Below are 20240 nucleotides of genomic sequence, written 5' to 3' on the forward strand. Positions count from 1 at the left end.
AATCAACCTATCAGCAGATGGTGGGAGGGAACTGCTGCCCCCCATGTGTCTGCAGCCCATTTTCACTCTTTGCATCCCTTTACACGGACTGCTCTATCATTGGTAATGATGGAATGATCCATGCAACGGACTGCAGACACATGAGGAGCAGGGATGCCCTCACTCCAATTGCTGATTTGCCAGTTTATAACTTCTGCAAAAATGTACTACAGGGATGGGATCCATTATCTGGAAAACCTTTATCCAGAAAGTTCCAAATTACAGAAATGCCATCTCCCATAGACTTATATTATTCAAATAATCCAAATGTGATTTCCTTTTTCTCTGTAATAATAAAACAGTACCTTGTACTTAATTTCCAACTAAGATATACTGTAATGAATCCTTATCGGAAGCAAAGCCAGCCTATAGGGTTTAATTAATGTTCACATGATTTTCTAGTAGATTTAAGGTATGAAGATCCAAATTACGGAAAAGTCCGTTATCCAGTAAACCCCAGGTCCCGAGCATTCTGGATAACAGGTCCCATACCTGTATCACATTCCAGCCTGCTGCTTTAAATATGTACTGTGTAACATATTATTCAAACTTCCACAAATTGGTACAGCAGCAGCTGCTATAAAAACCCCTATTTTCAGCAGTGAAAGTGTTAAAGCTAAAGGAAGTGTGTACAGTTTCCCTGGATCTCTGGTTTACATGCTTGCTTTGTGAAGCTATACTGATAAGCATTCAGCTTGTACTACTTCTCACTTTGCTTCTCAAGCTCCTGGTTTCAGCATAGACCTCAGATCAAATATCTGTGATAAGAAAACAGTAAGTCATAAGTAATTTTGTCTCTATAACCAATATTTTAAGCTCTATTCCCTTAGATCGTGAGTGCTCACTGGAGTTTGCTGAACCACTATTATTGGGCCATTGTCTGCATTATCACCATTTAAGCAAAGTATACTTTGTTACAAAACCATTTGAATATTTTCTGTAGTTACAGGAGCTTTAAAAAAAATTATTTTAGGACAGAAATGCACAATAACACAATAGGACAGCTATGGGAATGGATAGAGATGATTGTGGATAGCTGGCCTGACAGACAATGGCATTTTTTGCAATGTTTCACAATGTGTTGTGGAGCTATGTGTTTAGCATGAGGCATGCAAATACCTTCTATTTTAATAGGCCTTTCACTGTATCTAAGAGACAGACATTCCAGTGGGTCAGCAATTACTGCAGAGTTGGCTGTGTAAAGTGGAAATATCCCTGGTTTCTACTCTCACGTGTACCACACGAGTCCAACAGAGCTTAATCCATTCACTAGATTATTGGGTATCTAAGAGGCAATGGGATAGAACAAACAGGCAAATACACAGAGGTGCTTTGTTTGTTATGGAAATTACACTTCTTAACCTCTTTACAAATTAATCCAGTGAATTTGTTTCCCAGCTTTGCTAGTTTTATGCAGGGATTTGTAAGAGGCTGGACAACAATCTAAACAAATCAAGTTCAAAAGTACCATTCCCTTAAAACCATAAACATACAGTATAACATACAATGTTATACAGAGATATAAGGACTACACCTACACAGGCTATAGGGAGACAGCCTCAGTCATACCCATAGCAGCGGCATTCATGTAACCCAGCAAAAAAAGAGGAATATAATTGTTACTTAATGCTGTAATTAATGATATGAGTATGTTCAGCATGAACATTTTCGGCAGGAGAATGACTGGTAATTGGGCCCCACTGCAAGATCATTGGGCACCTAAACTATGGGAACAAGACATTTTCCCTGAAAATATATTGCAGCTGCTTATCAGTCCCACTGGGTCCTTTATATCTCCTGGGCAGGTTCTGTTTACTCTATAGTAATCCTGTTTTTTGTGTGATATTTTAGGGCATTTGCTATAGTGACACGTTATTAGTGCAATCTATATAGCACCCAAGACATTCTGGATACCACTGGCAAAATAGAAGTCTCCTTTTACAGTAGTCATTCATTTCCCTGGGAAACTTAATATAATTCCATTCCTGGACCTGCCCAAGGTATCATGAAAATGTGTTAGTGGCAGTAGGTAAGGCTCTAGTTCCTCATAAAGGTCTTAAATTGCTGCCCTACAGCTCCTCACTACATCTTCCTAGGAGGCGTTAAATTTCACAATAATTATCGCACTTTATGCTTTTATCACTTGAAAGATGTAAGTGAATAATGCGTTAGGACTAATTCTATTCTATAAGTATTGCAATGTGATTAGAATCTGTACAGAAATGTAGAATTAACGCTTGTGATATGACTATTAGCGCATGCGAAAATACTTTGATGAATCATTTCTTAAATATCGCATCTTAAATAACGCACAGTGCGTTAAGGAATAACAACCTTTAGTGAATCAGCCCCATGGAGTTATTTTAGAACGGATTGAAAAGAAACTGTTTCTGTACATAGGGATACTACTCTTTCTTTCAAAAAGCACACGTTTCAGTGCTAAAGGCCCCCAAAATTCCAAATGATTTAAAGCTAGCATATGTATTATTAGATGTGGTGCACACAATTTTATTAGTATTAGACAATGGGCAATATTTTTCCAAGGCAGCAATAGAACAATTCCAGTCTACTGCAAAGAAGACACATATGTTTGGAATAACTATTGAATGAGGAATCTCCCAGAAGTGTTGTATTTATGAGTATATGTTTTTTTTTCCCTAAAAATGTTGTGCAGGCTATAACCCCATTCACAGAACAAAAACTGAGAGCAAGGTAAAAGTATAGGCTATTACAGGCATGCAGTCTTTTATTTGGGAAACTCTGGCATTGGCAAATTTTGGAGCTTTCTTGTAAAGGGGTCACTGGGTAACTGCTCTCATACCGGTGTATAAGTGGGCATTTTATTGCAAAATTACAGCAGTGGTTGCAGTTTTATCTCCAAACTGCACATCTTCTATGCAGGATAGCATTTGAACAATAGGGGGTTGTTAGAGCTTGAGGATCTGGTCAGTCATAGGTAACGTACCGCAGAATTAAAATGGCAAAACAAACAAAATTTGCAAGATTAAAGGGAAAGTAAACCCTCATTTTTTTTCCTTTTTAGATCTTTTTCACAGAACCTTCACTGGATCACCAAATCAAGATACAAATTATAGATCAGCACCATAGGCTATGAAAAAAACCCCCAAAAAATAACCTAAAGCAATATTGTTAATATTCAGTGCAGTCACCAGTGTATTACAACATAAATCTGTGTGTGTCTTGAACCATAGAAAGTCTATGCTCAGATTTTTCTTGTGTGTTCTAAAGTGCTATAGTGATTTTTACAAGGTGCTATCTCCAGAATACAATTATAATTAAATAAAACAAAGTGTTTATAGTGCTTTTTTCAAAAGGTAAATGAAAGCAAGGTGCAATGGTGTTTTCTTTAAATAATTAAACTCAGCATGTGGCTTCCCCACTCTCTGGTGTGAAGAAAACACAATTGCACCTTTCTTTCATTTACCTTTTGAAATAAGCACTACAACCCCTTTGTTTTATTTAATTATAATTGTATACTGGAGATAGTACTTTGTAAAAATCACTAAAGCACTTTAGAACACACAAGAAAAATATGTGCATAGACTTTCTATGGTTCAAGACACACACAGATTTGTGTTGTAACACACTGGAGACTGCACTGAATATTAACAATATTGCCAGGTTCTGGTTTTTCCATAGCCTGTGGCACTGGTCTATAATTTTATCTTGATTCAGTCATCGGTAAGACCGGCAGGACACAAAGGCATAATATACAACTTGTAGGTCCTATATAAATAAATGATGATGTAAACTCACTTGTGACAAACACTAACAAATAATAGCTACATCAGAAGAGGGGCATTGGGTGAGCTTTAAATAGCTAATGGGACAGGGCTCTGCAGCTGAGACTGTCTGCCAGGTTATGCCTCATTTCAAATAGGAATCTCCTGTAAAAAGTATTTGGTACCCTACCTCTGTACAAGTAGGAATAGGATTAGGACCCACAGCAGTACAAGAATGATCATGCCTTTGTACAACTCGGGACAAATGGCTTTATTATTACTATGATTATTTTTGTTTAATAGTAGAGCAGTTATTTATACAATGATGTATAAACAGAATTTCAAAGTTAGCACTTATCTTACAAAGCTTACAATCTAACTTTAGTGTTTGATATACAAGGAGCTTTACAAAGCAGTCAAAGGGTGCTCTTATACTTTTGGATGAGCCCACAGTTTCTCAATCAGGCATAATTTAGCAAGAACAACATGGATTGTACTGCCTTTCTCCAAATCATGCATACCAAGCAGAACAGAAGGCTAAATCAGATGGAAGAATGTATATTAAAACTATGAAACCACGAAATAATAATACAGAAGTATGAATGGGTATGTACCTTGTCCTTCCCTTCACTTTTATAAAAAGTGAACTCATGCCCATCAACACTGTATGCCACCTTAAACTCTTTGACATATTCAGCAGTGCCCATTCTGCTGGCTCCTTGGGTGATGATGCCTGACACTCTCATTTCTCTTAGCAGATTGACCTATTAAAATAAAAAACAACACATTTTCAATATATATCATATATATAAAATTCAAAATAAACTTCAAGATAAGCACTCCAGTCCCTATATAATGTGTTTAATTATTTTCAACACATTGTCAAGTGTCCAATGTCATCCTTGAGAAGGTGCAAGAGAGTGCAACTTATTAGGAACATTAATGACAGTCTGGTGTAAGCTCTGCGCAAAGTCCAATTAAGTTAGTAATTAGCAGCACCAAAGATATATGTGGAGTAAAGTAAATTTCAAAGGTCGGTGTGCAGGGGATGTTTAACACTCCCTATTGAAGCTGACAGTGCCACGATAATTTCGAGACTACTGTGCCGGCCTAAACAGGAACCACAAATCCGTATCGCAAGCTGCAAGGAGGATACCACTTGCATCGACCGACACCACTTTCAGGGAAAATACCAACAGACAGCGGTTTTAAATCAATACGGCTCTTCTTACTTGCGTGACTCGGTAATGGTCATTACCCGCAGGGCCAGCCAGGAGCTCCAGTAATACTACACTATTGTAGCTTCTTTTTCAGGTGCACGTAATACCGTTTCGGTTCTCTACAATGTGCGGCACTAACTCTGCCAAAGGCAAATAACCAAGAGACTGTTTGTGAGTAGATCCGGTTATTCTGTATATATCCCTGAAAGAAGCGTACCTCACTTTATACCGCATTTTACATTCAGGTATCTGGGGATTTGCATATTAATCACCATCACACCGACCTTTGAAATTACTTTTATTAGGAACATTGCTCTGCAGTCTCTGTGAAGATGGTAATGTATTAAACATATTAAATAACATTTTCTTCTCCTCCTTATACCTTCCCATAGTTCACTATAGTGCATAATTAATTTACAGAAGCAAGTAAGAGGCTTGGCCTCAACCCCCTGGGAATGTAACCAGCTGAAAAACGATGGTAATGGATAAGGCTTTGAATACTTTTTGGCGCAAGCCTTGTAGCTTGTACAAAAAAATACCAATTAAAAATAACACTTTGACAGCACAGACCTTTCAGTGTACAGAACCTCCTTGATGTACCTCCAACTCAAGCAAGGGTGACAATAAATAAATTTAAAAGCCCATGCAGCCATATAAAAGGAATGGTATACAAACTAAGGAAACACTGCAGTAACATACAGTATGTCTCTGTGTGGTGTAGCAAATACAAAATTGTCCTGAGAATGAACCCAAGAGTAAGTGAGGGTTGGCCTCACCGCACTATGAAGAGGGTGGACCTTTAAATATACTATCACTTTCTCTGTGGCGAACTGTCTATTATTCTTTACACACAAATTTCGATCACTGTACTTTGTACATTTTCATTCAAAGGATCTATGTGTTAGCTAAATAATCTAACTTCTGCTTCTAATATCAGTGCAAAGAGAAGTAAATCTTGCCTGTAGTAAGAAGACAAAACATCAGTACCTGTATCCATGGATGCTGGTCAAGGCTGTTTGCTGTCCAAGCATTTACCATACCCTTATTGTTGAGCCTGGCCAAGTTCGGCCCCCAGCGCTGTAAACCAAGGAAGCCGTGGTACAGAGAAGAGGATATTATCTGGGCATCTAAAATTGCCCTGCCTTCCATTCCCAATGCATTGGCACAACCTAAAACAATGCATAAATTAAATAAGATATAGCTATCAAAGCTTTATTTCATGAAAGATAAATCCTATGGTCCTACCTACTAACATTTTGTGATTTTTATGATGAACGAACATAGAATTACATAATATTTTATAGCAGATTGAAATAAATTTACACTAAGTATCCCCTGTGCTGAAAAAGAGTGCTGGGTGCATGTGCAATACAGTAACCAATATACAGTCATATGAAAATGTTTGGGAACCCCTCTTAATTCTTTGGAGTTTTGTTTTATCATTGGCCAAGCTTTCAAAGTAGCAGCTTTCTTTTAATATATAACATGCCTTATGGAAACAGTAGTATTTCAGCAGTTACCTAAAGTTTATTGGATTGCCAGAAAATATGCAAAAAACAAAATTAGACAGGTGCATACATTTTGACACCCCAACAGAGATATTACATCAATACTTAGTTGACCCTCGTTTTGCAAATGTCACAGCCTCTAGACACCTCCTATAGCCTTTGAGGAGTGTCTGGATTCTGGATGGCGGTATTTTTGGACATTCGTCCATACAAAATCTCTTCAGTTTTTCAAAGATATTCAAGTCGGGGGACTGTGACGGCCATTCCAGAATATTGTACTTCTCCCTCTGCATAAATGCCTTTGTAGATTTCAAAGTGTGTTTAGGGTCATTGTCTTGTTGGAATATCCGAACCCCTGCATAACTTCAACTTGTGACTGATGCTTGAACATTATCCTGAAGAATTTGTTGATATTGGGTTGAATTTATCTGACCCTCAACTTTAACAAGGGCCCCAGTCCCTGAACTAGCCACACAGCCCCACAGCATGATGGAACCTCCACCAAATTTGGTAGCAGGTGTTTTTCTTGGAATGCGGTCTTCATCTTTCGCCATGCAAAGCACTTTTTGTTATGACCATATAACTTAATTTTTGTCTCATCAGTCCAAAGCACTTTGTTCCAAAATGATTGTTGCTTGTCTAAATGAGCTGTTGCATACAAGTGACTCTGTTTGTGGCGTGAGTGCAGAAAGGGCTTCTTTCTCATCACCCTTCCATACAGATGTTCTTTGTGCAAATTGCACGATGTACAGATACACCGTCTGCAGCAATATGTTCTTGCAGGTCTTTGGAGGTGATCTTTGGGTTGTCTGTAACCATTCTCACAATCCTCCACATATGCGGTGCTGTATTTTTCTTGGCCTGCCAGACCTGGGTTTTACAGCAACTGTGCCTATGGCCTTCCATTTCCTGATTACATTCCTTACAGTTGAAACTGACAGTTTAAACCTCTGTGATAGCTTTTTGTAGCCTTCACCTAAACCATGATACTGAACAATCTTTGTTTTCAGATCTTTTGAGAGTTGCTTTGAGGATCCCATGCTGTCACTCTTCAGAGGAGAGTCAAACAGAAGCACAGCATGCAATTGGCCACCTTAAATACCTTTTCTCCTGATTGGACACACCTGCCTGTGAAGTTCAAGGCTTAGGGGGACCTGTCACCCTAAGAAATAATTCCAAATTCTTTATTATCATGTTAGCTGAGCAAAATAACCTTTACTTACACTATGGGGCCCATTCACTAAGCTCGAGTGAAGGATTCGAATGAAAAATACTTCGAATTTCGAAGTATTTTTTGGGTACTTCGACCATCGAATTGGTTAAATTCGTTTGAAGTAAAAATCGTTCGACTATTCGACCATTCGATAGTCGAAGTACTTTCCCTTTAAAAAAAACTTCGACCCCCTACTTCGGCAGGTAAAACCTACCGAAGTCAATGTTAGCCTATGGGGAAGGTCCCCATAGGCTTGCCTGTGATTTTTTGATCGAAGGATTTTCCTTCGATCGTTGGATTAAAATCGTTCGAATCGTTCGATTCGAAGGATTTAATCGTTCGATCGAATGATAAATCCTTCGATCGATCGATCGCAGGATTAGCGCTAAATCCTTCGATATTCGAAGTCGAAGGATTTCAATTCGAGGGTCGAATTTCGAAGTATTTTTAACTTCGAAATTCGACCCTTAATGAATCTGCCCCTATATCTATTATTTAAATATTGTTTCCTTCAGTCTTAGAATTAAACTATCACAGCAAGCAGGCAGGAGCCATTTTGTGGACTCTGTTATTAAGATAAATTTTATATCACCCCAAAATCTTGTGTATGCACCAGAATAGGGAACGTAATACCCATGCACATCAAATAGTATTTGATTGACAGGTCAAATATTTAAAGGGATCTGGTCATCGGAAACCTGTTTTTCAAAATGCATCAGTTAATAATGCTACTCCATCAGAATTCTGCACTGAAATCCATTTCTCAAAAGAGCAAACAGATTTTTTTTATATTCAATTTTGAAATCTGACATGGGGCTAGACATTTTGCCAATTTCACAGCTGCCCCCAGTCATGTGACTTGTGCCTGCACTTTAGGAGAGAAATGCTTTCTGGCAGGCTGCTGTTTTTCCTTCTTAATGTAACTGAATGTGTCTCAGTGGGACATGGGTTTTTACTATTGAGTGCTGTTCTTAGATCTACCAGGCAGCTGTTATCTTGTGTTAGGGAGCTGCTATCTGGTTACCTTCCCATTGTTCTTTTGTTTGGCTGCTGGGGGGAAAAAGGGAAGGGTGATATCACTCTAACTTGCAGTACAGCAGTAAAGAGTGATTGAAGTTTATCAGAGCACAAGTCACATGACTTGGGGCAGCTGGGAAATTGACAACATGTCTAGCCCCATGTCAGATTTCAAAATTGAATATAAAAAAATCTGTTTGCTCTTTTGAGAAATGGATTTCACTGCAGAATTCTGCTGGAGCAGCACTATTAACTGATTCATTTTGAAAAAATCTTTTTTTTCCCATGACAGGATCCCTTTAAATACCTTTATAACAGGCATGGATGTTTAATTTGCAAAGGACTTTCATTGTGCAGCTTTTTATGTGTAGGGGACAGGTCCACTTTAACAAGCTAATCCAACCACTTTGGTGTTGCCAGTAATCAGTATTGAGCAGTTACATGCATTCAAATTAGAAAAATTACAAGGGTAACCAAATTTTTGCACAGCCAGTTTTACACATTTGGTTTATTTCCATACAACTGAATACTGCTTCACTAAAAATCTTTGTTCAGAAAACACCCCAGTACTCAGATGTTACTGGGAAATGAAAGACATACCACTATTATCTTTTTTTGTTGAAAGTGGAGTAAATTATTATGCAGGCTGAGAGGGGTTCCCAAACTTTTTCATATGACTGTAAGAAGTTGTGAGCATTTGCCTGCCCTGGGTGGTGTAGCGGATAGGAGATATCTACCAGATGGTGTGCTTTACACGAAAGTACCGCAAGCCAGTGAATATTTTAAAGAAGATGGGCCCCAGCTTGGGGTACTAATGTGTGAATGACAACAGTCCAGTGGTTTGTTCTAAGCCAGCCAATGTTCTCTCTCATAGGTACCTACCCTCATGGGTAAATGAAACAAAGAGCACTTAAAGGAACAGAGCACAAGCAAGCAATTGCTCCTATGTTTAAAAATGTTATACTATCTTAACATATACTTACGGAAGTTGCATATTTTCCCTATATATGGTGAAGCGCATTTGCATGAAAAGTCGTCACCAAGATGTTTGCAGATGCCCCCATTTTTGCAGGGGTTTGTATAGCACTGGTTCTTATCTGAAACAAATAAAGAAGACACCATGCGAATGAAACAATGTAACACAGGTCACATCTTGTATGGTGGTTCAATGGGGTATCAACTCAGTGTTCTGTTCAACTTTCCTCCGAAATAAGAAAGATTTTTAAATCATTCGGTTTCCATTTTAACAGATTTGGATGAACAAATTTGATTTTAGAATGGCACATTAAAACATTTTGTTGCTTATACTACTGGAACTAGCAGCTAATATTAGATTTGAGCCTATTCTAATGCTCTAATTGGCTAAAGTTTAGGACAAAGAGGCAGCCCAACTTGTTTTTTTACTGATTATACCAAATGGAATGTTTGAGTCATGTGTTCTGTACAATCTGCTTGTCCTGCATTGGCCTCCAGCACATACCATAATCACTTTACATAATTAATGGGTTTAGGAAGGTCTAGAAGTCCTGGGTTTACGTCTGAATTAATTTTTTTAATGAACCTTTGCTCTCTTAGGATAGATATGTTAAACAGCCCAAAATATCAGAGCATTTTTAATATGCATTATTTAAAACAAAAAGAAAAACAAAAAAACTTCAAGGACACAATTCCTGGGTAATTGATAGTGAACAGACAGGATTTTAAAGAATCGTTCACATTTCTTCAACGTTTTGTCTCTCTTGATACACAGATAGATAGATAGATACTATACAACTCTTAAAGGAGAAGTCAACCTGTACGGTGAAAAAACCCTCCCCTGTGTAGTGTGTAGGCCCCCCTCCCTCCTCCCCCTGGCCTACCTGCCCCCCCCAGGCAAATACCCCATACTTGTTACTCACCCCTCAGCACCATCTCCTCCCGAGCTGAAAGCAACTGAAAGAACCCAGAAACACTGTGCAAATCACGGCACAAGTCCCACGGATTTCGGGCTGGTCCGCGCATCACTAGTGTCCAGTCCAACCCCCACTGTCATTCTAGCATACCAATTAACTTCGCAAGACTGGGTCTTACTTTAAGTTGAGCCACACCATCGACATGCTGCTTATTTATTTACTGAATGACACTTGGATTTTGCAGTTCTGTCTTCCTTATCCTGGCAGGAAAGCCGGCAGAATGCTGTTTGTTTGTTTATTTATTTACTGAATGGCACTTACTGATTTCGCAGTTCTGTCCTTCATATCCAGGCAAGCACTTGCAGAAGTACTGTACAAAGGTGTCACCTCTCCCCGAATCAGACAGTACGTGACATTCCCCATTGCTCTTGCATGGATTAGGATCGCAAGGACCTAACAAGTGGAAAGAATATTGGAAAGCTTTCTACAAACTCATGCAAATTCCTAATTATTATAAGTATCTAAATTAATTTTTTAATGAAAGGCAAAAATATTATGTTTATAAATAATCTCCCACTTATTCAACGCTAATCGAATACAGATGAACAGCACCGATTATGGATTTTGTTTCATATATACAGAGCAAAGCTTTTAAAATGTAGACAATAGAAAATAACACATTACTTTTTATTAAGCGCCAAGCATTTCCTGCATCTGGAAGTAACTGCAGGGTAATAACAGTCTCATACCGATATAAAGTACATATGGTGAATGAAAGACAGTAATGGAATTGACACACCAGTGCTTATTTTTTTTATATTGTTGTGCATCCCATGATTCTCTGTGCTGCCTCAGAGATCACCTGACCAAAAATACTGCAGCTCTAACTATAACGGGAAGAAAGTGTGAAAGCAAAAGACAGAGCCTTGTCCGTTAATTGGCTTAGGCGATCTAACATGTTTGGTTTGTTTGTGTGCACTGTGAATTGTAGGATCCCAGGGAATGGCCCTTAAAGGAGGAGGAAAGCTATAAGACAATTTACTGCCAACAGATTAGCCACAATAGTGCAAGCTAGAACGCTATATTTATTCTCCAGAATGCTTTACCATACCTGAGTAAACAGCTCTAGACACTGTCTCTGTCTGTTTAGGATAGAAGCTGCCATATAAGCTTGGTGTGACAACACTTCCTGCCTGAGTCTCTCCCTGCTCACTTACAGCTCTGAGCTCAGATTACAGCAGGGATGGGAGGAGGGACGAGCAAACTGAGCATGCTCAAGCCCTGCCCTGGAGGTTTATGCTGAAAACAGGAAGTCTGATACAGAAGTCCATGTGTACACAATAAAAGGAAAAGAAATGTGTTTCTTTTGACAGAGGACTCAGAGCAGCATCACTTTGAGAGTTTACTGGTGTATTTATATACACCATTGTGATAAAGCTTACTTTTAGCATTTCCTTCTCCTTTAATTTGGACAGAAACTGGTTTACTATTAGCTTTACTATTCCATTTCAAGGGAAGCCTCTAGAATTAGTTAAGGTCCATCCAAGGAGACTGTACTTTAAAGAATGTGTCTGGCAGCCTCTCCAGGTGTACACAAGTTTCTGTACCAAGAGATTTCTAAAGCAAAATGTAATAAAAATAAAATTGTTGTGCCTGGCAGGGTAACCTAATACAAACACCAATCAAATGAATCCGGTAGTCAATGAATATGGCCTAGTGATTGGCTGCTATAAGTTATGGCGCAAACTTTGTAACTACATTACCTACTTAGAATGTAATTTTTGGGCAAATAAGTTACACTGTGTATCGTAGCCTAAAGAGATGATAAAAGAACAATCCCCAACCCGTCTGTATACCGTGCCTGTTTAATTGCACTTACCCTTTTCAGTAATGCTGCAATCAATTCCAGTTAAACCAACTGGGCAAAGGCAGAAAGGATTGTCAGGTGCATCTTTTAGACAGGTTCCTCCATTAAGGCATGGGGTTTTTCCACAAAGTTCCCCTTAGAAAAAAAAATAGTTACACACCAAGAATAGAGCAACAAAAAAATATTCATATTAATTCATCCTTTATTTATATAGTGCCGGCATGTTAACTGAAACAAAGCATCATGCAGTCTCCCACTTTGAGAGAACATATATTATTAGCATTCACCCACAATGGGTTTAGGATACATCTACCAACAAAACACAAACAATAAGGGTACAGTTTAAGGCTGATCCACAGACACCACAGTTGATTCTATACATGGCCGGCAAGATGAACATGAGTACCATTTCTTGTATTTCCTTTTCCCAAATGATTTCTTGCATCAGTTTTTCCATCTCATGTTACACAGCATTATGGGTCTATTGAATGGTTTTAGTAACCTAACTTGGCAACTCTTGAATAAGGGTCAGATTTATTAAGGGTCGAATTAAAAATTAGAATTTAATTTTCAATGTTTTTATGGTGAAAACTGTCAATTTCGAATTGTGAATTATCCAAACTCGATTTGAGTTTTAATTACATTTTCAAGATTTAACGCTGGCATTTTAAATATTTGAATTCAACTATTCGCCACCTAAAACCTGCTGAGTTCATGCATTACTCAAGGGGAGAGGTCCAGGCATCCATTTGGATGTTACTAGCCTTTCTGACATTTGAGTTTTTTTCGGATATAGATTTCCGATTTTTTTATTAAATAACCACCCAATTGAATTTCGAGTATATTGGAAATTTAAAAAGTTAAAAAAAACTCCCATGAATTCAACCTTTAATAAATGTGCCTCTGTCCAGTAACAGAATTCTGACCTAAATGAAATGCTGGTCCTTTGCATTGGATATGATCATTTTTGGCTCCTCCGGCCACTGAGTTGTTTAGGGGAAAAACATTCAATCAATTAATCAATCTAAACATTGATCGAAATGTTAAAACTGTAGAAAAATCTCGATATGCAGAAGAAATGTTTTTTTTTAATCAATATATTTTTATAACAAAATCAGCCCCCAATCAGATAACTGTTGCAAAAGCTGGTAATAGAGATCAAGGGAAATAGGTACAGGTATGGGATCAGTTAACCTATTATCCAGAAAGCTCTGAATTACGGAAAGGCTGTCTCCCATAGACTCCATTTTATGCAAATAATGCAAATTTTTAAAAATTGTTTTTGTTTTTTTCTCTGTAATGATAAAACAGTACCTTGTACTTGATCCAAACTATGATATAATTAATCCTTATTGGAGGCAGAACCTGCCTACTGGGTTTATTTAATGTTTACATGATATTATAGTATGGTATGGTATGAAGATACAAATCACAGAAAGATCCATTATCTGAAAAGCCCCAGGTCCCGAGCATAATAGGTACCTGGCTCTTCTGTGATCGATGTAGTGTAGCCTGCTCGCACAACCCTGGCCTTCAGCAATTCGACGCCTGGTGCACGGTGTCGGAGGGATCGGCACCCCCCTCAGCAAATTGTCCAAGAAGACACTGGCACACAGAGGCTAGTAACAGCAGGGTTATACCCTTGCGTGTTTATTCTGCAAACGTGCAACGTTTCGGGGTCAGACCCCTTTGTCAAGCATAGAAAAAATGTGCAAGTGCAAGCAATTTAACACCCCTCACATAATTTTGATTGGTCAATCCCCACATTTACATACATAATTAGCGACACAAAAATTAACCCTTGAAATTCCACGTGTAAAATCACATTTGAGATACTAAAAAGTCCACAGTATAAATAGTAATGCCAGTAGTGAAAAAAAATTTATAAAAATTTTTTTTAAAAAATTCCATAGAAAAATTGGTAGAAAAATGCTGGTTTGTATTCACAAAGCCAGATACCTAATAAAAGGCAAAAATGCTTCATTTAAGACACAAAACTCCAAAAATTGATACAAAGGGAAATCCCTGAAAAATGTATAAAGTCCAGCACTGTTCCAGTCCTGTTAGTCCAGAGATTTGCAAGGCAAGATATAATGTAAGCAGTGATGTATCGGAATCAGAGACAACCTATTAAGCGCAACAATATATCAAAGTATTTGTCATATCAGCAAATTGAAGCATCATGCAACAGTGTAACAAAAACAAGGTTACAAACGGGAGGGTTAAATCTTACCCTACAGGCGAAAGTAGATTCTGTCCCTGCAGGGGAATCATGCAGCATAATTATCTGAAAGAAGGTGGAAGATGCATTAGTTAAGAAATTAAAGATAACATGTCATATTGAAATCCTCGTTTAACCCTTTAGGATGCCTGGACTGAAGTAGCCAAATCCAGTAACATTCACGCTGCAATAAAAGCTTTTGAATATCAAAACCTTGTTTGTGTGTTACTTTTTCTAATATTTGCCAACGTAATTGGGATATTCTATGGCCATTAGTAAAAAAATGTTTGGCAAGCAGTGTTTCTTTTTTCGATTTCCCTTTTTCAGCCAGCTTCACTGTACCAACTTGATCAGCGGGCAAAGGCTTATAATTACGAATTGTGGATTTGTGCTCATTAAGCCTCACCTTCATCGCTCTGCTGGTTTGGCCAATGTACACCAATCCACAGGGACACTTTAAACAATAGACAATTTCCTTGGTATCACACGTGAAAAACCCTTTGATATCATATTTATTACCCAATTGGGGATGTACCACATGCTTCCCTGGGATGATACCGTTACAGTGCCCACAGTTTCTACAGGGGTATGTACCTCTGTTCTGTGTGGATAATGTCAGAGGGGGTTTATTGGCAGGGGTCACTTTTGGTTTTATAAATTCCTGTATACTTCTCCCTCTTGAGCACAAATCCACAATTCGTAATTATAAGCCTTTGCCCGCTGATCAAGTTGGTACAGTGAAGCTGGCTGAAAAAGGGAAATCGAAAAAAGAAACACTGCTTGCCAAACATTTTTTTACTAATGGCCATAGAATATCCCAATTACGTTGGCAAATATTAGAAAAAGTAACACACAAACAAGGTTTTGATATTAAAAAGCTTTTATTGCAGCGTGAATGTTACTGGATTTGGCTACTTCAGTCCAGGCATCCTAAAGGGTTAAACGAGGATTTCAATATGACATGTTATCTTTAATTTCTTAACTAATGCATCTTCCACCTTCTTTCAGATAATTATGCTGCATGATTCCCCTGCAGGGACAGAATCTATTTTCGCCTGTAGGGTAAGATTTAACCCTCCCGTTTGTAACCTTGTTTTTGTTACACTGTTGCATGATGCTTCAATTTGCTGATATGACAAATACTTGGATATATTGTTGCGCTTAATAGGTTGTCTCTGATTCCGATACATCACTGCTTACATTATATCTTGCCTTGCAAATCTCTGGACTAACAGGACTGGAACAGTGCTGGACTTTATACATTTTTCAGGGATTTCCCTTTGTATCAATTTTTGGAGTTTTGTGTCTTAAATGAAGCATTTTTGCCTTTTATTAGGTATCTGGCTTTGTGAATACAAACCAGCATTTTTCTACCAATTTTTCTATGGAATTTTTAAAAAAAAAATTTTATAAAATTTTTTTCACTACTGGCATTACTATTTATACTGTGGACTTTTTAGTATCTCAAATGTGATTTTACACGTGGAATTTCAAGGGTTAATTTTTGTGTCGCTAATTATGTATGTAAATGTGGGGATTGACCAATCAAAATTATGTGAGGGGTGTTAAATTGCTTGCACTTGCACATTTTTTCTATGCTTGACAAAGGGGTCTGACCCCGAAACGTTGCACGTTTGCAGAATAAACACGCAAGGGTATAACCCTGCTGTTACTAGCCTCTGTGTGCCAGTGTCTTCTTGGACAATCTTCTGTGATCGAAACATGTGCAAGTACAGCACGACTATCTGTGCATGTACTGATTGAAAATGGGATAAACTAGGGTCCAGTGCCTAGATCAGAGATAAATAAGGTCCTGTATCTACCCCTTATTAGACACAGGCTAAGGTTAATACCAGATGGGGCTGTTTCCCAGCCTGAGTTTGCAGAAATGAATGAGAAAAGAGGATTCTGCTAACAGTCAGGGGCTAAAAATTGCGCTGTGGATTTCAGCAGGCCCAAGCCTTAAATTTTCTCCAAGGTGTTAAAATGTTGCAGTTTATTCCACATATTGTTTGCCATTTGCAGCTGCAAATAATTTGCAAGTGTAAAGTCTTTGTTCTTAAACACAATACTGTAATTTAAATTATCTTTACGAACTGTGCTGTTTTGTGTGTAGAGATTTATGGGGTCCTATATGTTTAAAGTAAAGCAATTGTGACATTCCAGTCAAGTAAGTGTCTTTATTGTTTTATCCCAGAGATATTCTAGTCTAGATCTGATAATATCTAGTCATCATCTGTTTTGGAAGGTCTCAACACCACTGCACCTTCAATTAATTATATTTAGCAAAATATTTACATACAAAAGCAGCTTTGATTATAAAATGCTTAGAAATGCTAAATAATCAGTCCAAACGGAAATAAAACAGCCACAAAAAATTCACGAATAGGCTAACTAAGCTCTACATGAAACCTTATATATAAAGCATGTAAAAAAAACAAAACACATTATTCCCCAAGTAAGAGCAATAATGAGTGCCCTACATTATAGCTGGAAAGAAAGGCAATGGCACACTGGGCACGATCAAGCAGGGAAAACCCTTGCGAAGATTTATTTGCACACGATGCAACGTTTCGGGGTGGTCCCCTTTGTCAAGCATGCTTGACAAAGGGGACCACCCCGAAACGTTGCATCGTGTGCAAATAAATCTTTGCAAGGGTTTTCCCTGCTTGATCGTGCCCAGTGTGCCATTGCCTTTCTTTCCTTACTATTGGTTGAGGAGGGTGCCGATCCCTCCTGGTATTTGAGCACCTGGCAGAGTTCCTGAAGGCCAGGGTGTGCGAGGTGACTCTTCTTTTCTACATTATAGCTGGCCATACATTTAAACATCCACTTGTTTGAGAAAGTCACAAAACCAACAGAACTTTTCCTTGAGGTCATTTGGCCCAGGGGATCACAACAAAGGAATGCAGGTCATTGGGGAGGGACTGCATCAATAAGTTGTTGTGGTCTGAGCCCCGGTGGGATTTTTAAACCGCTCCGTTTTCAGACAGGCCTGTCGGAAGGCCCCATTAAATTGCCAACTTGGTCTGGAAGGACCGATTTGGCAGCTTTTAACAGCCCACATATGGCAACCTTAATCTATTTAACTATTTGGTGTGTTCAGGTACTTTTCCATCCTGAGTCAAACGAGCACCAATTGCTTCCATCCTCAACCCCCACCACTCCAACTATAACAGCAACCCTACAAGCTACTGTCCAGTTCCTCTACTACATTTTGCTTCCAAAATGCTGGAAAGGCTTGTGTTTGGATATTTCATGCACATAATTTTAGAGTAGATCACCACCTCACCCTCTGATGGCATCTGTGACAATTTTCCCTCTTTATTTAAATCATATCTGGTTGTTTTTTTCCAGTTCCACCACCCCATATGTCCCCTTTCTGTTGATGTTCCTCAAAATGTTCCTATGTTTTCCTGTGCCTTCTTTTACCTGTTTTTCTGTTGAACACTTTTTTTGTAAACTTTTCTTTTTTTTAGACTAGTTTCTTTTAGCTAGCTAATCCACACAGTGCATGCAACTTTATCCTTGCTTAGTTCTATTCCCTATGAAGCAAACAGTAATACAGGCTGTCCACATAGGAAATGCAAAAAGCTATTTGTACCCACCCACTAGAATGTTACAAGCAGCCCTTATTGTCCATGGACAACTTAATCTATTTTCAGTTCACATTCCCTGGCTCAGTGTTCCTTAACATTTGTTTTTATCAGGTGACACAAATGAATCAGCTTGGCAACCCTAAATGAACTTAAAGTCAGTAACGCACCTTATTTTCTATTGTAAGAAGGAATTCCCATTAAAATAGATAATTGGAGCCCACTGGGTTCCTAACCCATAGCAGAGAGATAGAAAGGGGCAAAGCCAAATGAGCAAATATACAGGGTTATATTCTCACCCATTCACCTAGAGATCAGTCATCTGAGGACAATTGCATAAGTGATAATTGAGTGTCTTTATAAACCAGAATACTGGGAATCGCCCCTTAACCTTAGAGCTTAAACTTCTTCATAATGTGCTACTGTGTAAAATGTTCTTATTTGATAAATTATTTGATACATTTCTTATATTTGGCCCTGCTTAGAGCACAGTCCCTAAGTTTCATTAAAGAAACAGCAACACCAAAAAATGAAAGTGTTTTAAAGGAATAACAATATATTATAGTGTTGCCCTGCACTAGTAAAACGGGTGTATTTGCTACAGAAACTCTACAATAGTTAAGCGGCTGTGTAGCCACGGGGCAGCCATTCAATCACTGGATACAAAGCAGATAACAGATACGTTTTGAAGATCCCATTGTATCCTACAGAGCTTATCTGTTGTGTATCCTGTGTCTTTTCTCCTTCTTCAGCTTTGAATGGCTGCCCCCATGGCTCATTTATATAAAACTATACTAGAGTTTCTGAAGCAAACACACCAGTTTTACCAGCGCAGCACAAGAGTACATTATATTTTCATTACTTTAAAGGGGTTGTTCACCTTCCAAACACTTTTTTTTCAGTTTAGTTGTTTTCAGATTGTTCACCATAAACAAAGACTTTATTCAATTGCTATCTTTTGTTTTTTAACTTTTTCCCAAAATGTAAGTTTAATGTTCCTGTCTCTAGTGTTTCAGTCTGGCAGCTCAGTGATCCAGGAGCAGACTCTGAACGGTTACAATCTGCTACAATTAGTTGATACATTTCTCAGCAGTTTATGTGGAATATTAGCAACTACTGTATCAATTCTAACAGCTGGCTTTAATGAAAATCAGGGATTCTGCTCAGGAGGGCTAAAGAAAACAAATATATCAACTAAATATATCAATTTAAACAGATTTGGTGATTCCCCCCCCCCAGGCCCGGACTGGCAATCTGTGGGTTCTGGCAAATGCCAGTGGGGCTGCTTTAAGGTGCCATAGAAAGTCAGTATTTAGTGGGCTGTTTGGGCCTCTGTGTATGCTCATTGGACCTCTGTGTACCTGAAATGCCAGGGCCTATTTTAACTCTCAGTCCGGGCCTGCCCCTTTACAAGGTAAAAAATGAAACTTCAATATTAGAAACAGATTTTTTAGCGTTACTGTTCCTTTAAAGGCAGCTGTTAATGGATACAATAGTTGTCAATGTCTCACTGCTGAGAAATGCATCAACTAATGTAGCAATTTCATTGCATTCATTAAGCAGCACCCATGAGACCGTTCTATTCAGTTCATGCAGACCTTCAGACCTGCTAGCTAGCAGCATTATAAGAGTAACCAAAGATGGAAAGGAATTCTACAAAACACAATACATTAAAGCCCGTCCATTCTAGTTTTGTGTTGTGCAATAGTTTATTACTTTTGTTTGGTATATAAAAGGCCTTAAAACACCTTTAATTTTCAAATGGAATCCAGCTACACTGGAGTAAGCTCCATGGGGGAAGGGGCTATTGTAAATGATGTATAATCTCTTTAAAGCTCTGAGAAAAAAAATGTGTTTGCGTTACATATAAATAGCAGTGAAAAAAATTATTACCCATGTTCCACTCACTGTGCTGACTCTATGG

General features: G+C 38.3%; 1 protein-coding gene across 5 annotated transcripts in view; it reads right to left on the bottom strand.

Moving 5' to 3' along the window:
• Positions 1 to 20240, bottom strand: part of mfge8.S (milk fat globule-EGF factor 8 protein S homeolog) — a 40780-nt gene that overhangs the window by 17297 nt on the left and 3243 nt on the right. For all 5 annotated transcript variants that reach the window (XM_018254322.2, NM_001094072.1, XM_018254324.2 and 2 more), the window contains 5 exon segments: positions 12512 to 12634; positions 10954 to 11085; positions 9724 to 9837; positions 5990 to 6171; positions 4397 to 4546 (listed from right to left, as the gene is read on the bottom strand). In XM_018254322.2, coding sequence (XP_018109811.1) covers positions 4397 to 4546; positions 5990 to 6171; positions 9724 to 9837; positions 10954 to 11085; positions 12512 to 12634 — 701 coding nt within the window.

Source organism: Xenopus laevis, chromosome 3S (assembly GCF_017654675.1).
Source record: "Xenopus laevis strain J_2021 chromosome 3S, Xenopus_laevis_v10.1, whole genome shotgun sequence".
Taxonomy (NCBI): domain Eukaryota; kingdom Metazoa; phylum Chordata; class Amphibia; order Anura; family Pipidae; genus Xenopus; species Xenopus laevis.